Source organism: Nyctereutes procyonoides, unplaced genomic scaffold (genome assembly GCF_905146905.1).
Source record: "Nyctereutes procyonoides isolate TBG_1078 unplaced genomic scaffold, NYPRO_anot_genome, whole genome shotgun sequence".
NCBI lineage: Eukaryota > Metazoa > Chordata > Mammalia > Carnivora > Canidae > Nyctereutes > Nyctereutes procyonoides.
Genome location: NW_026575142.1, coordinates 23,979,804 through 23,998,580, shown reverse-complemented (window position 1 = coordinate 23,998,580; position 18,777 = coordinate 23,979,804). Strand labels below are relative to the sequence as shown.

Below are 18,777 nucleotides of genomic sequence, written 5' to 3'. Positions count from 1 at the left end.
CATTGTGAATATCTTTGTTTCTACTTTTTATTTTTGGGACAAAGGATCATTCATCTATAATATAATATTCAATGTGCTGATAATATTTATTTGTGTAGGTGGTTGAAGTTTGAAGAAGATGTGGAAGATGGAGGAGAAAGGTGGAGCAAGCCCTATGTGGCTACTCTTTCATTGCACAGCTTGTTTGAGCTGAGAAGTTGTATTCTGAATGGAACTGTGTTGCTGGACATGCATGCCAACACTTTAGAAGAAATTGCAGGTATATCTTTTTTTTCCCTTAGTCTATTTCACTCTTATGGGTATAGCTGATTTTTGTTACTCTCCTTTCCTTATAATTCTATATTATGTGTACCTTTGGAAAGTTAATTCTTATGATCAGCATATGAGACCTTAAAAATAACTATTTTCTACCTACTTATTTAAGATAAAAGAAGTTGAATCTCAGAGTGGTCTAACTTGTCCAGGTATAGAACAAGAACCTAGATAGCCTGATTCCCATTTAGGATATATTGTTTTTCACTATTGTGCGTAAGCTGTCACCATCAGAAAATAGAAGGAAAAAACCCATAAAGCTAGAAATGGATTTTTTCAATATTCAAATGATGAAATAATCAAATAAAAAATCAGTAGATAGGGAAAATGTTAATTCAGAATAGAACAGAAAGGTATGGCCATTTATTTTAAACTGAAATAGAACTCATGAATTCCAGAGGATGCCAACTGATGCAGTTGGTATTACTTTATATTGAATATTATGACTAGGCCCTGGGATGAAAGATTTATATTAGAAGTCTATAATGTTTAAGTAACACAAGTAGTTATGTTTATGAAGTATCTCACTGTTACTCTAGAAACAGAGGAAAGAACTCCTGTATCTTTTTTTTTTAAGATTTTATTTATTTATTCATGAGAGATACAGAGAGAGGCAGAGACACAGGCAGAGGGAGAAGCAGGCTCCATGCAGGGAGCTTGATGTGGGACTTGATCCTGGTTCCCCAGTCTCACCCTGAGCCGAAGGCAGATGCTTAACCGCTGAGCCACCCAGGCATCCCACTCCTGTATCTTTTGATCTGAAAGAAAAACATTAGGATAAGCAAAATAATACAAAAAGAGTTTTAAAAGAGTATAAATGAAATGGTTAAAGGAGATTTTAAAAATAAAGCAGAGACTCAGGCAGTTTTAAAAAATTTCTAGTTTGGAAAAGATTAATGAAAGCAATTCCATGTAGAATTTATTTTTAAAGTACAAAAACTTAAGGGAGACTTTAATGTCTTTTTTTAATGTCTAAATTATATTATAGAAATGGAAAAAACCCAAAGCTCTGTGAATGTTTTTCTATTCCATAAGTGAGATAATATTATATTTAAAATTGTTTGCATAATTTAATCTTCTGAATAGCCTCATAAAGTGTCATTCTCATTTTTCAATAAAAATATAGAAATCCTGAGACTTTTAGGGCCCTTGTTCCGTCTAAGGTCTCTGACTATAAGCTGTGTGTTTCTTATGTTACATTAAAACCACTGTCTGAAGAAAGAGAATGGCTTGAAGTGTATGTTGCCCAAATTTTAATGATAATTTATTTACTTAAAAATTATTTATTTCATCATTGGAGCTGATAGGCATGCATACATTGCAATATGTGTGAAAAGAGAAGTAAGTGTGCAAAGATATCTTGGCCTAAAATATTAAGTAAAAACAAAATCAAAACAGAAAAAATAGGTGAGATAGGCCTTCTTTCCCTGAGCTTCATACTACATCTGTAAAGAGCTTTCCTTTCAAATACATTAACTAGAAAAAAATAAAATAGAATATATAACTAGAGCCAAAAAGACTATATGAAGCTAAATACATATACTTTTCAGAAAAACACAGGATACAGTAATGGATCACATTAAATCAAGACTTAAAGAAAATGGTTAACATGAGTTAGCAAACATTTTGTGAATGCTGGAATGGTACTTCCCCAACCTAATTTATTAGCTTTACATTATAGGGTCTGGATGATAGCCCGTAAACATTTTTATGCTTTAATTACGTACCAAATGACTGGACTTTTCATGGTACTTTGCAATTTTGGAAATTCTTTTTTTTTAATTCTACGTTATCTTTTGGATACTAAAAACAAAATTGGGCTTAGTATTATGACCGTTTATCCTTACTTCATAAATGAAGAAAGTAAGATTCAGAAATTTTAAGGTCTTGTCCCAAATGGAGTTCATTTCTGCTGTTTATGTCAGTGAAGGCATTACCTTTGAAAATGGGTTAATCCAAATAACTTCTGGATTGGCTATATTTAATGAGACTGTCAAGTTCCTCCACCTGGCAAAATTAACCTCAGAAAGTACCCTTCATAGTTTTACCAGGTTTTAAATTTCTTAAAGCATGTAATTTCTAATGCTTTCTTCAGAAATTTATTTCTACCAGGAAATCCCCCATGAATTTGACAGAAACTGTTCATCTCATCACTTTAGTTCGGTTTTATTGTCTAAGTTTGTGTTTCCTTTCCCTCCTGCTGCCCCCTTCCCCAGCTCTGTAGGATATGGGAGGGTTGTTAGCTATGTTAATTCTTTTTTTTTAATAAATTAATTTTTATTGGTGTTCAATTTACCAACATACAGAATAACACCCAGTGCTCATCCCGTCAAGTGTCCCCCTCAGTGCCCGTCACTCATTCACCCCCACGCCCCGCCCTCCTCCCCCTCCACCACCCCTAGTTCATTTCCCAGAGTTATAAGTCTTTATGTTCTGTCTCCCTTTCTGATATTTCCCACACATTTCTTCTCCCTTCCCTTATATTCCCTTTCACTATTATTCATATTCCCCAAATGAATGAGAACATACACTGTTTGTCCTTCTCCGATTGACTTACTTCACTCAGCATAATACCCTCCAGTTCCATCCACGTTGAAGCAAATGGTGGGTATTTGTCGTTTCTAATGGCTGAGTAATATTCCATTGTATACATAAACCACATCTTCTTTATCCATTCATCTTTCGATGGACACCGAGGTTGCTTCCACTGTTTGGCTGTTGTGGACATTGCTGCTAGAAACATCGGGGTGCAGGTGTCCCGGCGTTTCATTGCATCTGAATCTTTGGGGTAAATCCCTAACAGTGCAATTGCTGGGTTGTAGGGCAGGTCTATTTTTAACTCTTTGAGGAACCTCCACACAGTTTTCCAGAGTGGCTGCACCAGTTCACATTCCCACCAACACTGTAAGAGGCTTCCCTTTTCTCTGCATCCTCTCCAACATTTGTGGTTTCCTGCCTTGTTAATTTTCCCCATTCTCACTGGTGTGAGGTGGTATCTCATTGTGGTTTTGATTTGTATTTCCCTGATGGCAAGTGATGCAGAGCATTTTCTCATGTGCATGTTGGCCATGTCTATGTCTTCCTCTGTGAGATTTCTGTTCATGTCTTTTGCCCATTTCATGATTGGATTGTTTCTTTGCTGTTGAGTTTAATAAGTTCTTTATAGATTTTGGAAACTAGCCCTTTATCTGATGTTATTTGCAAATATCTTCTCCCATTCTGTAGGTTGTCTTTGAGTTTTGTTGACTGTATCCTTTGCTGTGCAAAAGCTTCTTATCTTGATGAAGTCCCAATAGTTCATTTTTGCTTTTGTTTCTTTTGCTTTCGTGGATGTATCTTGCAAGAAGTTACTGTGGCCAAGTTCAAAAAGGGTGTTGCCTATGTTCTCTAGGATTTTGATGGAATCTTGTCTCACATTTAGATCTTTCATCCATTTTGAGTTTATCTTTGTGTATGGTGCAAGAGAGTGGTCTAGTTTCATTCTTCTGCATGTGGATGTCCAATTTTCCCAGCACCATTTATTGAAGAGACTGTCTTTCTTCCAGTGGATCGTCTTTCCTCCTTTATCAAATATTAGTTGACCATAAAGTTCAGGGTCCACTTCTGGGTTCTCTATTCTGTTCCATTGATCTATGTGTCTGTTTTTGTGCCAGTACCACACTGTCTTGATGACCACAGCTTTGTAGTACAACCTGAAATCTGGCATTGTGATGCCCCCAGATATGGTTTTCTTTTTTAGAATTCCCCTGGCTATTCGGGGTCTTTTCTGATTCCACACAAATCTTAAAATAATTTGTTCTAAGTCTCTGAAGAAAGTCCATGGTATTTTGATAGGGATTGCATTGAACGTGTAAATTGCCCTGGGTAGCATTGACATTTTCACAATATTAATTCTGCCAATCCATGAGCATGGAATATTTTTCCATCTCTTTGTGTCTTCCTCAATTTCTTTCAGAAGTGTTCTATAGTTTTTAGGGTATAGATCCTTTACCTCTTTGGTTAGGCTTATTCCTAGGTATCTTATGCTTTTGGGTGCAATTGTAAATGGGATTGACTCCTTAATTTCTCTTTCTTCAGTCTCATTGTTAGTGTATAGGAATGCCATTGATTTCTGGGCATTGATTTTGTATCCTGCCATGCTACCAAATTGCTGTATGAGTTCTAGCAATCTTGGGGTGGAGGCTTTTGGGTTTTCTATGTAGAGTATCATGTCATCGGCGAAGAGGGAGAGTTTGACTTCTTCTTTGCCAATTTGAATGCCTTTAATGTCTTTTTGTTGTCTGATTGCTGAGGCTAGGACTTCCAATACTATGTTGAATAGCAGTGGTGAGAGTGGACATCCCTGTCTGGTTCCTGATCTTAGGGGAAAGGCTCCCAGTGCTTCGCCATTGAGAATGATATTTGCTGTGGGCTTTTCGTAGATGGCTTTTAAGATATCGAGGAAAGTTCCCTCTATCCCTACACTCTGAAGAGTTTTGATCAGGAATGGATGCTGTATTTTGTCAAATGCTTTCTCTGCATCTAATGAGAGGATCATATGGTTCTTGGTTTTTCTCTTGCTGATATGATGAATCACATTGATTGTTTTACGAGTGTTGAACCAGCCTTGTGTCCCGGGGATAAATCCTACTTGGTCATGGTGAATAATTTTCTTAATGTGTTGTTGGATCCTATTGGCTAGTATCTTGTTGAGAATTTTTGCATCCATGTTCATTAGGGATATTGGTCTGTAATTCTCCTTTTTGGTGGGGTCTTTGTCTGGTTTTGGAATTAAGGTGATGCTGGCCTCATATAATGAATTTGGAAGTACTCCATCTCTTTCTATCTTTCCAAACAGCTTTAGTAGAATAGGTATGATTTCTTCTTTAAATGTTTGATAGAATTCCCCTGGGAAGCCATCTGGCCCTGGACTCTTGTGTCTTGGCAGGTTTTTGATGACTTCTTCAATTTCCTCCCTGATTATTGGCCTGTTCAGGTTTTCTATTTCTTCCTGCTTCAGTTTTGGTAGTTTGTGGCTTTCCAGGAATGCGTCCATTTCTTCTAGATTGCCTAATTTATTGGCATAGAGCTGTTCATAATATGTTTTTAAAATCGTTTGTATTTCCTTGGTGTTGGTAGTGATCTCTCCTTTCTCATTCATGATTTTATTAATTTGAGTCTTCTCTCTCTTCGTTTTAATAAGGTTGGCTAATGGTTTATCTATCTTATTAATTCTTTCAAAGAACCAACTCCTGGTTCTATTGATCTGTTCCACAGTTCTTCTGGTCTCAATTTCGTTGAGTTCTGCTCGAATTTTAATTAACTCTCTTCTTCTGCTGGGTGTCGGGTCGATTCGCTGCTTCTTCTCTAGCTCCTTTATGTGTAAGGTTAGCTTTTGTATTTGAGTTCTTTCCAGTTTTTGAATGGATGCTTGTATTGTGATGTATTTCCCCCTCAGGACTGCTTTTGCTGCATCCCAGAGATTTTGAACAGTTGTATCTTCATTCTCATTAGTTTCCATGAATCTTTTTAATTCTTCCTTAATTTCCTGGTTGACCCTTTTATCTTTTAGCAGGATGGTCCTTAACCTCCACGTGTTTGAGGTCCTTCCAAACTTCTTCTTGTGATTGAGTTCTAATTTCAAGGCGTTATGGTCTGAGAATATGCAGGGGACGATCCCAGTCTTTTGGTATTGGTTCAGACCCGATTTGTGACCCAGTATGTGGTCTATTCTGGAGAAAGTTCCATGTGCACTTGAGAAGAATGTGTATTCAGTTGAGTTTGGATGTAAAGTTCTGTAGATATCTGGGAAATCTATCTGGTCCAGTGTATCATTTAAAGCTCTCGTTTCTTTGGAGATGTTGTGCTTAGAAGACCTATCGAGGGTAGAAAGAGCTAGATTGAAGTCACCAAGTATAAGTGTATTATTATCTAAGTATTTCTTCACTTTGGTTAACATTTCGTTTAAGTATTTGGCAGCTTCCACATTCAGGGCATATATATTGAGGATTGTTAAGTCCTCTTGCTGGATAGATCCTTTAAGTATGATATAGTGTCCCTCTTCATCTCTCACTACTGTCTTCGGGGTAAATTTTAGTTTATCTGATATAAGGATGGCTACCCCTGCTTTCTTTTGAGAACCATTTGAATGGTAAATGGTTCTCCAACCTTTTATTTTCAGGTTGTAGGTGTCCTTCTGTCTAAAATGAGTCTCTTGTAGACAGCAAATAGATGGGTCCTGCTTTTTTATCCAGTCTGAAACCCTGCGCCTTGTGATGGGGTCATTAAGCCCGTTCACGTTCAGAGTTACTATTGACAGATATGAGTTTAGTGTCATCATGATATCTATTTAGTCCTTGTTTTTGTGGATTGTTCCACTGAACTTCTTCTTAAAGGGGAGTTTTAAGAGTCCCCCTTAAAATTTCTTGCAGAGCTGGTTTGGAGGTCACATATTCTTTCAGTTCCTGCCTGTTTTGGAAGCTCTTTATCTCTCCTTCCATTTTGAATGAGAGCCTTGCTGGATAAAGTATTCTTGGTTGCATGTTCTTCTCATTTAGGACCCTGAATATATCCTGCCAGCCCTTTCTGGCCTGCCACGTCTCTGTGGAGAGGTCTGCTGTTACCCTAATATTCCTCCCCATGAAAGTCAGGGATTTCTTGTCTCTTGCTGCTTTAAGGATCTTCTCTTTATCTTTGGAATGTGCAAGCTTCACTATTAGATGTCAAGGTGTTGAACGGTTTTTATTGATTTTAGGGGGGTATCTCTCTATTTCCTGGATCTGAATGCCTGTTTCCTTTCCCAGATTGGGAAAGTTTTCAGCTAGGATTTGTTCAAATACATATTCTGGCCCTCTGTCCCTTTCGGCGCCCTCGGGAACCCCAATTAAACGTAGGTTTTTCTTCCTTAGGCTGTCATTTATTTCCCTTAATCTGTCTTCATGGTCCTTTAATTGTCTGTCTCTTTTTTCCTCAGTTTCCCTCTTTGCCATTAACTTGTCTTCTATGTCACTCACTTGTTCTTCCACCTCGTTAACCCTCGTCGTTAGGACTTCTAGTTTGGATTGCATCTCATTCAATTGATTTTTAATTTCTGCCTGATTGGATCTAAATTGTGCAGTCATGAAGTCTCCTGAGTCCTTAATGCTTTTTTCTAGAGCCACCAGTAGCTGTATAATAGTGCTTCTGAACTGCCTTTCTGACATTGAATTGTAATCCAGATTTTGTAACTCTGTGGGAGAGAGGGCTGTTTCTGATTCTTTCTTTTGAGGTGAGGTTTTCCTTCTAGTCATTTTGCTCAGTGCAGAGCAAAAGCAGTGCAGAGTGGCCAAAAACAAGTTGTATTGGGAAAAGGAGAGAAAGAGAGAGAAGGAAAGAAAAGAGAAAGAGAAAAAAGAAAAAGAAAAAAAAAGGAAAAAAGAGAAGAAAAAGAGAAAGAAAAAGAAAGGTGAAAAAAAAGGGGGGTGGGGGCAGCAATCAGAAATCAAAAAGAAAAGAAAAAAGAAAAAAAAAAAACAAAAACCACGGGGGAGTATCTTCTGAATCTGTAGACTTTAAGTCCCTTGACTTCCCCTGGAACTGGTCCGTCCAGCTGCTCTTCTGGGGGAGGGGCCTGCTGTGCTGATTCTCAGGTGTTAGCACTTGGGGGAGCTGCTCTGCCCCTGCCTGCTGCAGGGCTCAGCGGGGGTTGTTTACCCCGTGAGGCCCCAGGAGGAACAGCCGCAGTTGCTATGGCAACTTTGGAAGCCTGGAGTCAGCCCAGGCAGGAACTACGGGGCTCTCCGTCCGCAGGGCCTGGAGGCTCCGGGGCGGGGCCGCTGATCTGCTCAGCTCGGGGCAGGAGCGTCCTTGCTGTCCTGGGCCCTCCCGGCCTCTGCCTGTCCCGGGGGAGGCCGGATCCTGGGCTGTGTCCCGCGCCCTGTACTCCGGGGCCTGCGCTGTTGGATTCGCGCTCCCGCCCCGCAGCCCCCTCCCTGGAGCTGCTCCCGAGCCCCTCCGAGCTGCTCCGGTCGGTCCCTCCGTGCGCGCTGCAGCCCTTAGGGAGCTCGGAGCACTCCCCTGCGCTCGCAGGTGTCTGTTAGTGTCCCCGGGAGCCCGAGGGCATCCCCGCCCTCCTGGGTCCTGCTCCAACTCCCTGCGGGCCCCTTTCCCCCCGGGAAGGTTGGTGCAGCTCCTGCTCCTCCGGGACGGGACGGGGCTCTCCTGTCCTGGGGACACTCGCCCCGGCCTCAGCCCGGCTCCTCGCGGGCCCCTCCCCCTCGGTGGCCTTTTGTTTCTTTATTTCTTTTTCCCCGTCTTCCTACCTTGATAGAAGCGCGAACTCTTCTCACTGTAGCATTCCGGCTGGTCTCTCTTTAAATCTCAGGCCGAATTCGTAGATTTTCAGGATGGTTTGAAGGTTATCTAGGTAATTTGTTGGGGACAGGTGATTTGGGGACCCTGCTCTTCCGCCCTCTTGCCCCTCCTCCTCTAGCTGTGTTAATTCTTGCTCCTGAAGGCAAATTACATTTTCTGAGTTTATCCTTACAAAGGAAAGTAGTTCAATGGAAGTCTTGATACCCCAAATAGCTTTTATTCTTTCTGCTCGTCTAATTAGTCTGAATCTTTATGTCTCCAAAGCAGCTCAACTTGACTGTCCCATTTTCAGTGTAGAGGAGTCTGTAAAATGCCATTCAGATGTCAGTAGTTTAGAGCTAATACCACATTAAAAAATATGATTAAAATACTTGTTGATCCTTGTTACCTTAAATTTCTTTTCACTCATTAATGAGAAGAGAGTCTCTCTTTGAGTAATTGTAATTTGCCTTATGTAATTCATAGATATTTATTTCTGCCCTCAATAAAATCTTAAGATATTTTTCTTCCTATAGTTTATAATTATTTTCTTACTGTTTACTCATTGCTATCTTTACTTTGTGACAATTAAGCTGTATTATTAAGTGTGTAGTAAGTATACTTTACATTTTTAAGACTTCTAATTTTGTAAGGTATTTTCACATTCATTATATTTTATTTTCACAGTAACCTTATGAGATAGGAGGATACACTCCACCTGTTTTATAAACAGATAAACAGAAGTGATGTAGCATAGGTGATACTTGCAGCAATAGGAATAATTTCTCTTATTAACCTTTAATCATAAGTTTTGTTTTATTCTATTTCATGATAATTTGTGACAATAGTGATTAAAAGACCTGGAACTCTTTACCTCTTATTTATCATGTTTTTCTATATGTTAGGCAGTTACTAACATTAGTCACTAGTTTCAATTTTCCAAAAGCTAGATATAATATTTATCTTTAAGGGCTCTAAACTCTTAAACTTTGTGAATGCACAGGCTCTGTAGCATTAATATTTTCTAGACATTTTCTAATAGAGAAATATGACCCAGATATTGTTTTAGAATAATCAAGGATTTTTATATCAATCTTCTGATATGTTTTTAATAGAGTCTTAGATAATTCTTTAAAGAGATTTTTGTAGACTTAGCAGGAGAAAATCCCATTTGTATCTGGCAGGTCTGTCAAGAATGTCTGGTATAATTAAAGTAGGATTTTCTTTTGACAAAGTTAATTTAAAACTGTCTATTTTCCAGTGTTTCAGGGAACTCAGAATAAATTTAAACTTTTTCCTTCAAAATATTATTTAACCTTTTCAAATCCGAAATTCTCCAGATATATTTTCTTACTGTGATTTATTCTGATGGAGATTAATTGCATTTAAAATGCTTCTTAATTATATTTATATAAATTACAGGCAATTTTATGGCCTTTGTCAATGTCTTTGAAATTCAGCACTGTAAAGATTAGTAATGGAATATTCTCTCTGCGCTGGTATACTTTAACCTAATTCTGTCAATGGGAGTAAGAAATGAAAACCAAACCAAAGTTAGGACTGTGGACAGATTTTCAATCATAGCTCTCAACTCATTACAACAACTCTTGTTGTTTAAAATATTCTATTGAAGGAAAAAGTAGAAGTTTGCTCCACTGAATATAATCTGCAGATTTGGGAGTACGGGAATAGTCACATATTTTTTAACTTCTCCATACTATTACCATCCTTGTTCTGGAAAGTAAGTATTCTTAGGGTAGTTTACAATTTTAGTATATACACTCCTGTGAGTGCTGTCAACCAAACTGTTGAATTTAGACCCTTCCTATTTCTCACTCCTCTCCCAACATCTTGTAGAGTTAAGGAAATGGGTTTTTTAAGACAAAGAATTCATATAATTATCTTTTAAGATAAGGCAGATATTTACATAGAATCTGTAAAATCTCATGATCTCTAGAGGTTTTCATTCAGTGGCCAAGATGGATTGATCATAAAAAAATAACTGATTAGAATGAAAAATAATTTTTTTTCGTTTTCTGAGGACTTTTTACACAAATGCTACTAGTGTTCTTAGAGCCTGCTTAGTGCTAGAAGAGTGTGACCTATTTATCCTTTTCCTTCTTGCTTCTCCTGATATCACCCAGATCCTGGCATTGTGCTTTGGCAGCTAGACTGTATTATTTAGACATCATAGCCGTCTGAGATTGTAGGCCTTGATTTTGGGCCCAAAGCCATTATGGTTCATTATCCTTTCCTACTTTTCAAGGTTAACACTAATATATATTATAGTGGTGAAGAGAACAATGAAAGTGATTAGTGAATCAGACTCCCATTGGTACTTAAATCTCACCTCAGTTGATAAGTTACATTCTTAAGCAAGATGATTAATTTTTCTAGTTCATTTAGATATATTTGATGCAGTTATACCTCAGAGGAGTTTACTGTATATTTCTGTGTGGCTAACAAGTAGATGAGCATTTTTTTTCTATTTACTTTCTCTTATGTAACTGTTTCAAATAAAGACCTTATTTCTGAAAGACTGAAGCAGTGACTTACGGGTTTTTGTAGTGCGTAAGAAAGACTGTACTTTGGTAAGAACCAAAAATCATAACCATATACATGGGGTTTTATAGGATTCATTTGATTTTGATTAAAATATTGAACTCTGGATACACATTATGGCTTACAGATGAAGCTGTGATCCCACTGTGCAGTGGCATCCTTCTGGTATTTAACTTTACAACTCCCATTATGAAGTATATGTGGCATATTTTATATACATTTTTCCCTGTTAGTAAGGTTTCAATGTAAAGTCACATATGTTGGCAATTTATAATTTCATTTGTTTCAAATTAATTCAAGGATATTATAACTACTTATCTCCAAAGGAGTGAGTTATAAATATTTTATACTATCAGCTATTTTCAGAGTTGAAAGGGACTTTAGAGATGATTATAATGAATAGTATGGCTGTAGAAATTACATTCTACCTCTTTCTATTGTACACAGTAAAGTAATAGGTCAGCAAATTATATCCCATATGCCAGTATGAACCACTGTCTGTTTTTGTCAGGCCTATGGGCTCAGAATGGTTATTACATTTTACAAAATTGAAAAATAATAAAAAGAATATTAATATTTTGCCACATGAAAATCATATGAAACTCAAACTTCAGAGTCTGTAAGAAAATTTTATTGAAACACAACCATACTCATTTATGCACATGTTCTTTATGGCTACTTTCATGCTATAATGGCAGAGTTGAGTAGTGATTACAGAGACTGCATGGTTTACAAAGAAAAAGTTTGTCTACCTATGGCTTAGAGAACTGATTCCAGAGTGAAGGGCAGCTCTTGATCAGCCTAAGCCAGTCATGGGGTGTTATTTCCTTAACCAGGGATTGTCTCAGCATCAGAAGGGCTGTGTCAGTTGGATTTAAAAGATTTTTTCCTGGGTAGAAGAAAAAGAACCTTCTTTTATGAGAAAGTCACAAAAAGTCAAAGAATATATGGATATCAACAAAAAAAAATGTATTTCTTTGTTGCTATTGGCACTTGCCTTATGGCCATAAGGAAAATAAGCATTAGGTTAAACTCACGCTGAGAGGAGGGGGAGTCAGAGGAATAAAATTAAATCCAACCTAACTGGTTTTCTGTTACATAAGCCAATGAAATTCATTGTTTTATAATTTGATTGTGGTTTCTGGTATTTTAAATTGAAGTATAATTGGAACACATATTAGTTTCAGGTGTACAACATAGTAATTTGACATTTAATACATTTTGATATCATCACCATATAAGTTTACTTGCCATCTGTCTCTATGTAAATGTAAAGTTATTACAATATTACCTATGTTCCTTGTGTTGTATATTACATTTCATGACTTACTTACTTTATAACTGGGGGTTTATATCTCTTGATGTCCTTCACCAATTCTGCCCTCCCCCAGTTTGCCTCTCTAGAAAACTGTCAGTCTGTTCTCTTTATCTGTGAACATAGATAGAGAGTTTTGTCAGGTTTTGTGTGTTTATTTTGTTTTTTAGATTACACGTATAAATGAAATCTTACAGTATTGGTCTTTCACTATCTGATTTATTTTATCAACAAATATCCTCCAGGTCCATCCATATTGTCACAAATAGCAAGACTTTACTCTTTTTTATAGCTGAACAATATTACATTATGATAAATAGATGGATAGATAGATATCATTTCTTCTTTATCCATTCATCTGTCAATGGACACTTAGATTGCTTCTGTATTTTGGTTATTATAAATTATACTGCGATAAACATAAGACTGCATAAATCTTTCTGAGTTAGTGTTTTCATTTATTTATTTATTTATTTATTTATTTATTTATTATTTATTTATAAAGATTTTATTTATTCATGAGACACACACACAGAGAGAGAGAGAGAGAGAGAGAGAGGCAAAGACACAGGCAGAGGGAGAAGCAGGCTCCATGCAGGGAGCCTGATGTGGGACTTGATCCTGGGTCTTCAGGATCACGGCCTCGGCCAAAGGCAGCACTAAACTGCTCAGCCACCCTGGCTGCCCAGGGCCATTTTTTTTGATAGGGATCACGTTGAATCTGCATATTGTTTTGGGTAAAATGGAAATTTTAACAACATTAGTTCTTTCAATCCATGAGCATGGTATATCTTCCCATTTATATGTGTCTTACATTTTTTTCATCAATGTTGTATTTGTCTTGTACCTTCTTGGTTAAATTTATTCCTAGGTATTATACTCTTTTGAATGCAATTGTGAATGGGATTTTTTTCTTAATTTCTTTTTCTGGTAGTTCATTATATGTTTATAGAAATGCAACGGATTTCTGTGTATTAATTTTGTAATCGGCAACTTCATTGAATTCATTTATTAGTTATAGTTTTTGTTGGCTTTATTTATTTATTTATTTATTTATTTATTGAATGTTTTTGTTGGTTTCTTTAGGATTTTCTACATATAGTATCATGTCATTCACAAATAATGACAGTTTTCCTTTTTTTTTTTTTTACCAATTTGAATGCCTTTTACTTCTTTTCTTGCTTAATTGCAAGAACTTTCAATAGTATGTTAACTAAGAGTGGTGAGAATGAACATCTTTTCCTGTTCCTGATCTTGGAGTATAATGTTAGCTGTGGGTCTGTCATATATGGTCTTTATTATGTTGAGGTGCATTTTCCTGTACCTACTTTATTGAGAGTTTTTATCATAAATGGTGTTGTATTTTGTCAAATACTTTTTCTGCATCTATTGAGGTGATCAAATGATTTTTATCTTTCCTTTTGTTAGCGTATATCACATTGATTGATTTGCAAATGTTCAACCATTCTTACATTCCTGGAATAAATAGCACTTGATCTTGCTGTATGATTCTTTTAACATATTGTTGAAGTAAGTTTGCTAATATCTTGTTGAGGATTTTTGCATCTATGCTCATCATGGATATTGGCTTGTAATTTTCTTTTTTTTTCTTGTATCTTGTCTGGTTTGATATCAGCTTAATGTCAGCCTCATAAAATTAGTTTGGAAGTATTTCCTTCTTTCAATTGTTTGAACAGTTTAGAAAGTATAGGTATTAAATCTTTGAATATTTGGTAAAATTCATCAATGAAGTCATTTGGTCCTGGACTTTTATTCATTGGAAGCTTTCTTTTCAATACTGATCCAATCTCCTTACTAGTAATCAATATATTCAGATAGCTATTTCTTCACAATTCAGTCTTGAAAGATTGTGGGTTTCTAATAATTTATCCAGTTGTTCTAGATTGTCCAATTTTTTTATGTATATTCATAGTAGTATCTTATGATCTTTTGTATTTCTGTGGTATCAGTTATAATTTCTCTTTTACTTCTGATTTTATTTATTTGGGTCCTCTTTTTTTGGACATGTTTGGCTAAATGTTTGGTATTTTTGTTTATCTTTTCAAAGAATCAGTTTTTAGTTTCATTGATCTTCTTAATTGTTTTTTTTGTCTCTATTTCATTTATTTCTGCTCTGATTTTAATCATTTCCTTCCTCCTACTAACTTGAGCTTCATTTGTTCTTTTAGTTCTTTTAAGATGTAGAGTTAGATTGTTTATTTGATATTTTTCTTGTCTCTTGAGGTAGACCTGTATCACTATGAACCCCTTTCAGAAATGCCTTTGCTACATTCTATAGATTTTGAAATGTGTTTTCATTTTCATTTATCTCAAGGTATTTTTAATTTCCTCTTTGATTTCTTTGTGGTTATTTAGTAGCATGTTGTTTAGTCTCCATGTATTTGTATTTTTTCAAATATTCTACTTATAAATGATTTCTAATTTCTAATTTCATACTATTATGATCTGAAAAGATACTTGATAAAATTCAGTCTTCTTAAATTTATTGAGACTCGTTTGGTGGCCTAACATGATCTATCTTGGAGAATGTTTCATGTGTACTTGAAAAGAATGTGTATTATGTTGGTTTTGGATGGAATAATCTGTATTTATTAAATCCAGTTGGTCTAATATGTTGTTTAAGGCCAATGCTTCCTTACTGTTTTTTTTCTTCTGAATATTCATTGATGCAAATGGGAAATTAAAGTCTCCTCCTATTATCTTGTTGCTATCAATTTCTTCCTTTATGTCTGTAAATATTTATTTTATATGTTTAAGTACTCCTATATTGGGTGCATAAATATTTATTAATGTTATATCCTCTTGTTGGATTCACCCCTTTATCATTATGTAATGGCTTTTGTCTTTTGTTATGGTCTTTGTCTTAAAGTCTATTTTGTCTGATTTAAGTGTTGCTAAATCATTAACTATTTGATTTATGCTATTTTCATTAGCTATGGAATAAGTTTTTTCCATCTCTCCAGTTTTAGTCTGTGTGAATCTCTAGATCTGAATTGAGCCTCCTCTTGGTGGCATCTAGATGGATCTTGTTTTTTATCCATTCAGCCAACCTATGTTTTTTAATTGGGGAATTTAGTTCATTTACATTTATTTATTTTTAAGATTTTATTTATTCATTCATGAGACACACACACACACACACACACACACACACACACAGAGGCAGAGACACAGGCAGAGGGAGAAGCAGGCTTCATTCAGGGAGCCTGACGAGGGACTTGATCCTGGGTCTCCAGGATCACGCCCTGGGCTGAAGGCGGCGCTAAACCGCTGAGCCACCCGGGCTGCCCAGTTCATTTATATTTAAAGTAATTATTAATATATATGTACTTATTGCCATTACATTCATTGTTTTCTGTTTGCTTTTGTAATTATTCTGTTTCTTTTTTCTTCTCTTGCTCTTTTCCTTTGTGATTTGATAGCTTTCTTTAGTTTTATGTTTAGATTCCTTTCTTATTATTTTTTGTGTATCTAGTATAGGTTTTTGGTTTGTGGTCAGTGTGAGATTCATATATGATATCATATATTGTTATTAACAGATATCAGTCTATTTTAGGTTGATAGTCACTTGAGTTTGGCTGTACCCTATTTATGCTCCCCCAACCTGTTTTATCTTTTTGACATCATATTTTGCATCTTTTTTTTGTGTATTCCTAATCTAACTATTGTAGATATAGTTGATTTTAACACTTCTGTTTTTTAACTTTCATACTAGCTTTATAAGTAGTTTTATATATTATTTTATTTTATATATTATTTCTGGTTATGGCCTTTACTCTTTAGCTTAAAGAAGTCCCTTTAACAGTGCTTTTAATGTCAGTTTAGTGGTGATAAATTCCCTTAGCTTTTGCTTGTCTGAGAAACTTTGTTTTTTTCAATTCTGAATTATAGCCTTGACAGATAGAACATTCTTGGTTGGAAGTTTCCTTTTTGCATTTTGAATGTATCATGCCACTATCTTCTGGCCTGTAAAGTTTCTGCTGAAAAATCAATAGATAGTCTTATGGAATTTCCCTTGAATATAACATTTTCTCTTACTGTTTTAGGACTCTCTCTTTATCTTTATCTTTTGACATTTTAATTATAATGCATCTTGGTGTGGATCATTTGAGGTTACTCTTATTTGGGACTCTTTGTGTTCCTGAACTTAGGTGTTTATTTCCTCTCCTAGGTTAGGGAATTTTTTTAGTTATCGTCTGTTCAAATAAGTTTTTTTGTCCCTTTTTTCTCTCTTCTCTCCTGGGATTCCTATAATTTGAATGTTAGTATGTTTGATGTCGTCTCACAGGTCCCTTAAGCTATCATCATCTTTTAAATTTTCCTTTTTTTTTTTTTTCTGTTTTGTTTCAGTGGTTTCCACTATCCTGTCTTCTAGGTCACGGATCTTTTTTTTTTTTTTTTAAATTCTCTCTACTGTATTTTTTGGTTCAGATATTATATTGTTTATAGCTCTGTGAGCTCAATTTGGTACTTTTTTATATTTTCTATCTCTTTGTTGAAGTTCCGGGTGTGTTCACTTATTCTTCTTCTGATTTTGGTGACTATCTTTATAGCCATTAATTCAAACTCTTTATTCAGTAAATTACTTATCTCTGTTTCATTAAGATTTTTTTCTGGGGTTTTATCTTGTTGCTTTATGGAACATGTTCATTGGAACATGTTCCTCTGTTTCCTCATTTTGCTTGGTTTTCTGTGTTTGTTTCTGGTATTATGTGAAACAGTTATCTCTAGTGGTCTTGAAGAAGTGGCTCCGTATAGGAGTTGAACCTTATCATTTAACCTTACCCTAGCTCTTGGTTGACTCTTGAACTGTCTGTTGGATTGTTTTAGAACTTTGTGGTTCAGAAATTCAATCCCCCTGGCCACCTGAGCCTGCCACTCAAGGGATATCCCTCACGTAGGCTGGGTGTGCACCTTGGCTCTGGTGGTGCTTCATGAGCAGCTGGGGGAGGTGGGGGAGGTAGAGCCATTTACCTCTGTTGTTAGGTGGCTAGAGTGCAGGTACAAAAATGGCACCTACCAGTGTTGGTGCCAGGAAGGTAGAGGGAGCCAATAACAGCAGCATCTGCCAGCATATCCTTGGAGAGAGTCCCAACAGACTTCTGCCTCTCTGGTAGCTTTAAGTTTAGCAAGTAAATCTCCTTCACCTATAATTTAGGTTCTTTTCAAAATGTTGTTTTTTGTGCTGTGTCCCAAGGAGTGTTGTTCTGCACATAAGCCATTTAAGAGCAGAATCTTCATTCCCTACCGCCCTGTGTTTCTTCTGAACAAAATCTACCATTGGTTTTCAAAGCTGGACATTTTGGAGCTTGTGTCTCTCATGCAGGACCTGAAGGGTGGGGTATCTTGTATGGGGTACAAACATCTTTCCCTTAGGGAGAAATGATCTATATATCTAATATTTAAATATCAATGATGTTATATATATATATATATATATATATATATATATATATATATATATATACTTTTTTTTGCGCTCCCTCCTGATTGTTGGTTGCCCCTCTGGGGGTGGGGTTTTTGGTGAGAACATGTCTCTGCCTCTTTTACCAGTCTTTTTTTTTTTTTTTACGTTAAAGATTATTTATTTATTTATTCATGAGAGACATGAGAGAGAGGCAAAGACATAGGCAGAGGGAGAAGCAGGCCCCATGCAGGAAGCCAAATGTGGAACTCGATCCTGGGATTCCAGGATCATGCCCTGAGCCAAAGGCAGATGCTCAACCGCTGAGCCACCCAGGCATCCCTCCTACCAGTCTTGATGTGGTCTTTTTATCCTTTGTTGTGGAGCAGGTATTCAGCTACTATTCAGGTTCTTTTAGGGGCTATTTTTCCATATGTGCCTGTGTATTTGTTTTGTTCATGGGAGGAGATGAATTTGTATCTTCTTATACTATCATCTTGAATCACCTCCTCTGAGTTTTCTGCTATTGATAAATCCTACTTTGCCTCCATGTATAGTATTATAAAATAAATATTAATGCATTGAAACCACCACAAAATCCAAACCAGGGACCCAAACCTACTTGATGGAAATTGCTATACTGCTATACTTGATGGGAATTGCTAAATTGCTATACTAAAGGAATTCCTATACTGGGAAATATTTACTGAGAGTCTCAATATTCTAATCAGTCCATTAGGTGCTTTATGTCATTAGACCTACAGCATATGACATAGATATCATCTCTATTTTATAAATAGGAACTCTAAAGTTATCCAATTTTATAAGATCACACAGCTAGAATGTGATACAG

At 36.3% G+C, this 18,777-nt stretch overlaps 1 protein-coding gene across 2 annotated transcripts in view; it reads left to right on the top strand.

Annotated features, from left to right (window-relative positions):
• The window catches only part of SLC4A10 (solute carrier family 4 member 10), a 295,619-nt gene that overhangs the window by 150,953 nt on the left and 125,889 nt on the right, over nucleotides 1-18,777 (top strand). For both annotated transcript variants that reach the window (XM_055308530.1, XM_055308531.1), the window contains exon 5: nucleotides 99-259. In XM_055308530.1, the coding sequence (XP_055164505.1) occupies nucleotides 99-259 (161 nt within the window). The remainder of the gene's footprint in view (nucleotides 1-98; nucleotides 260-18,777) is intronic.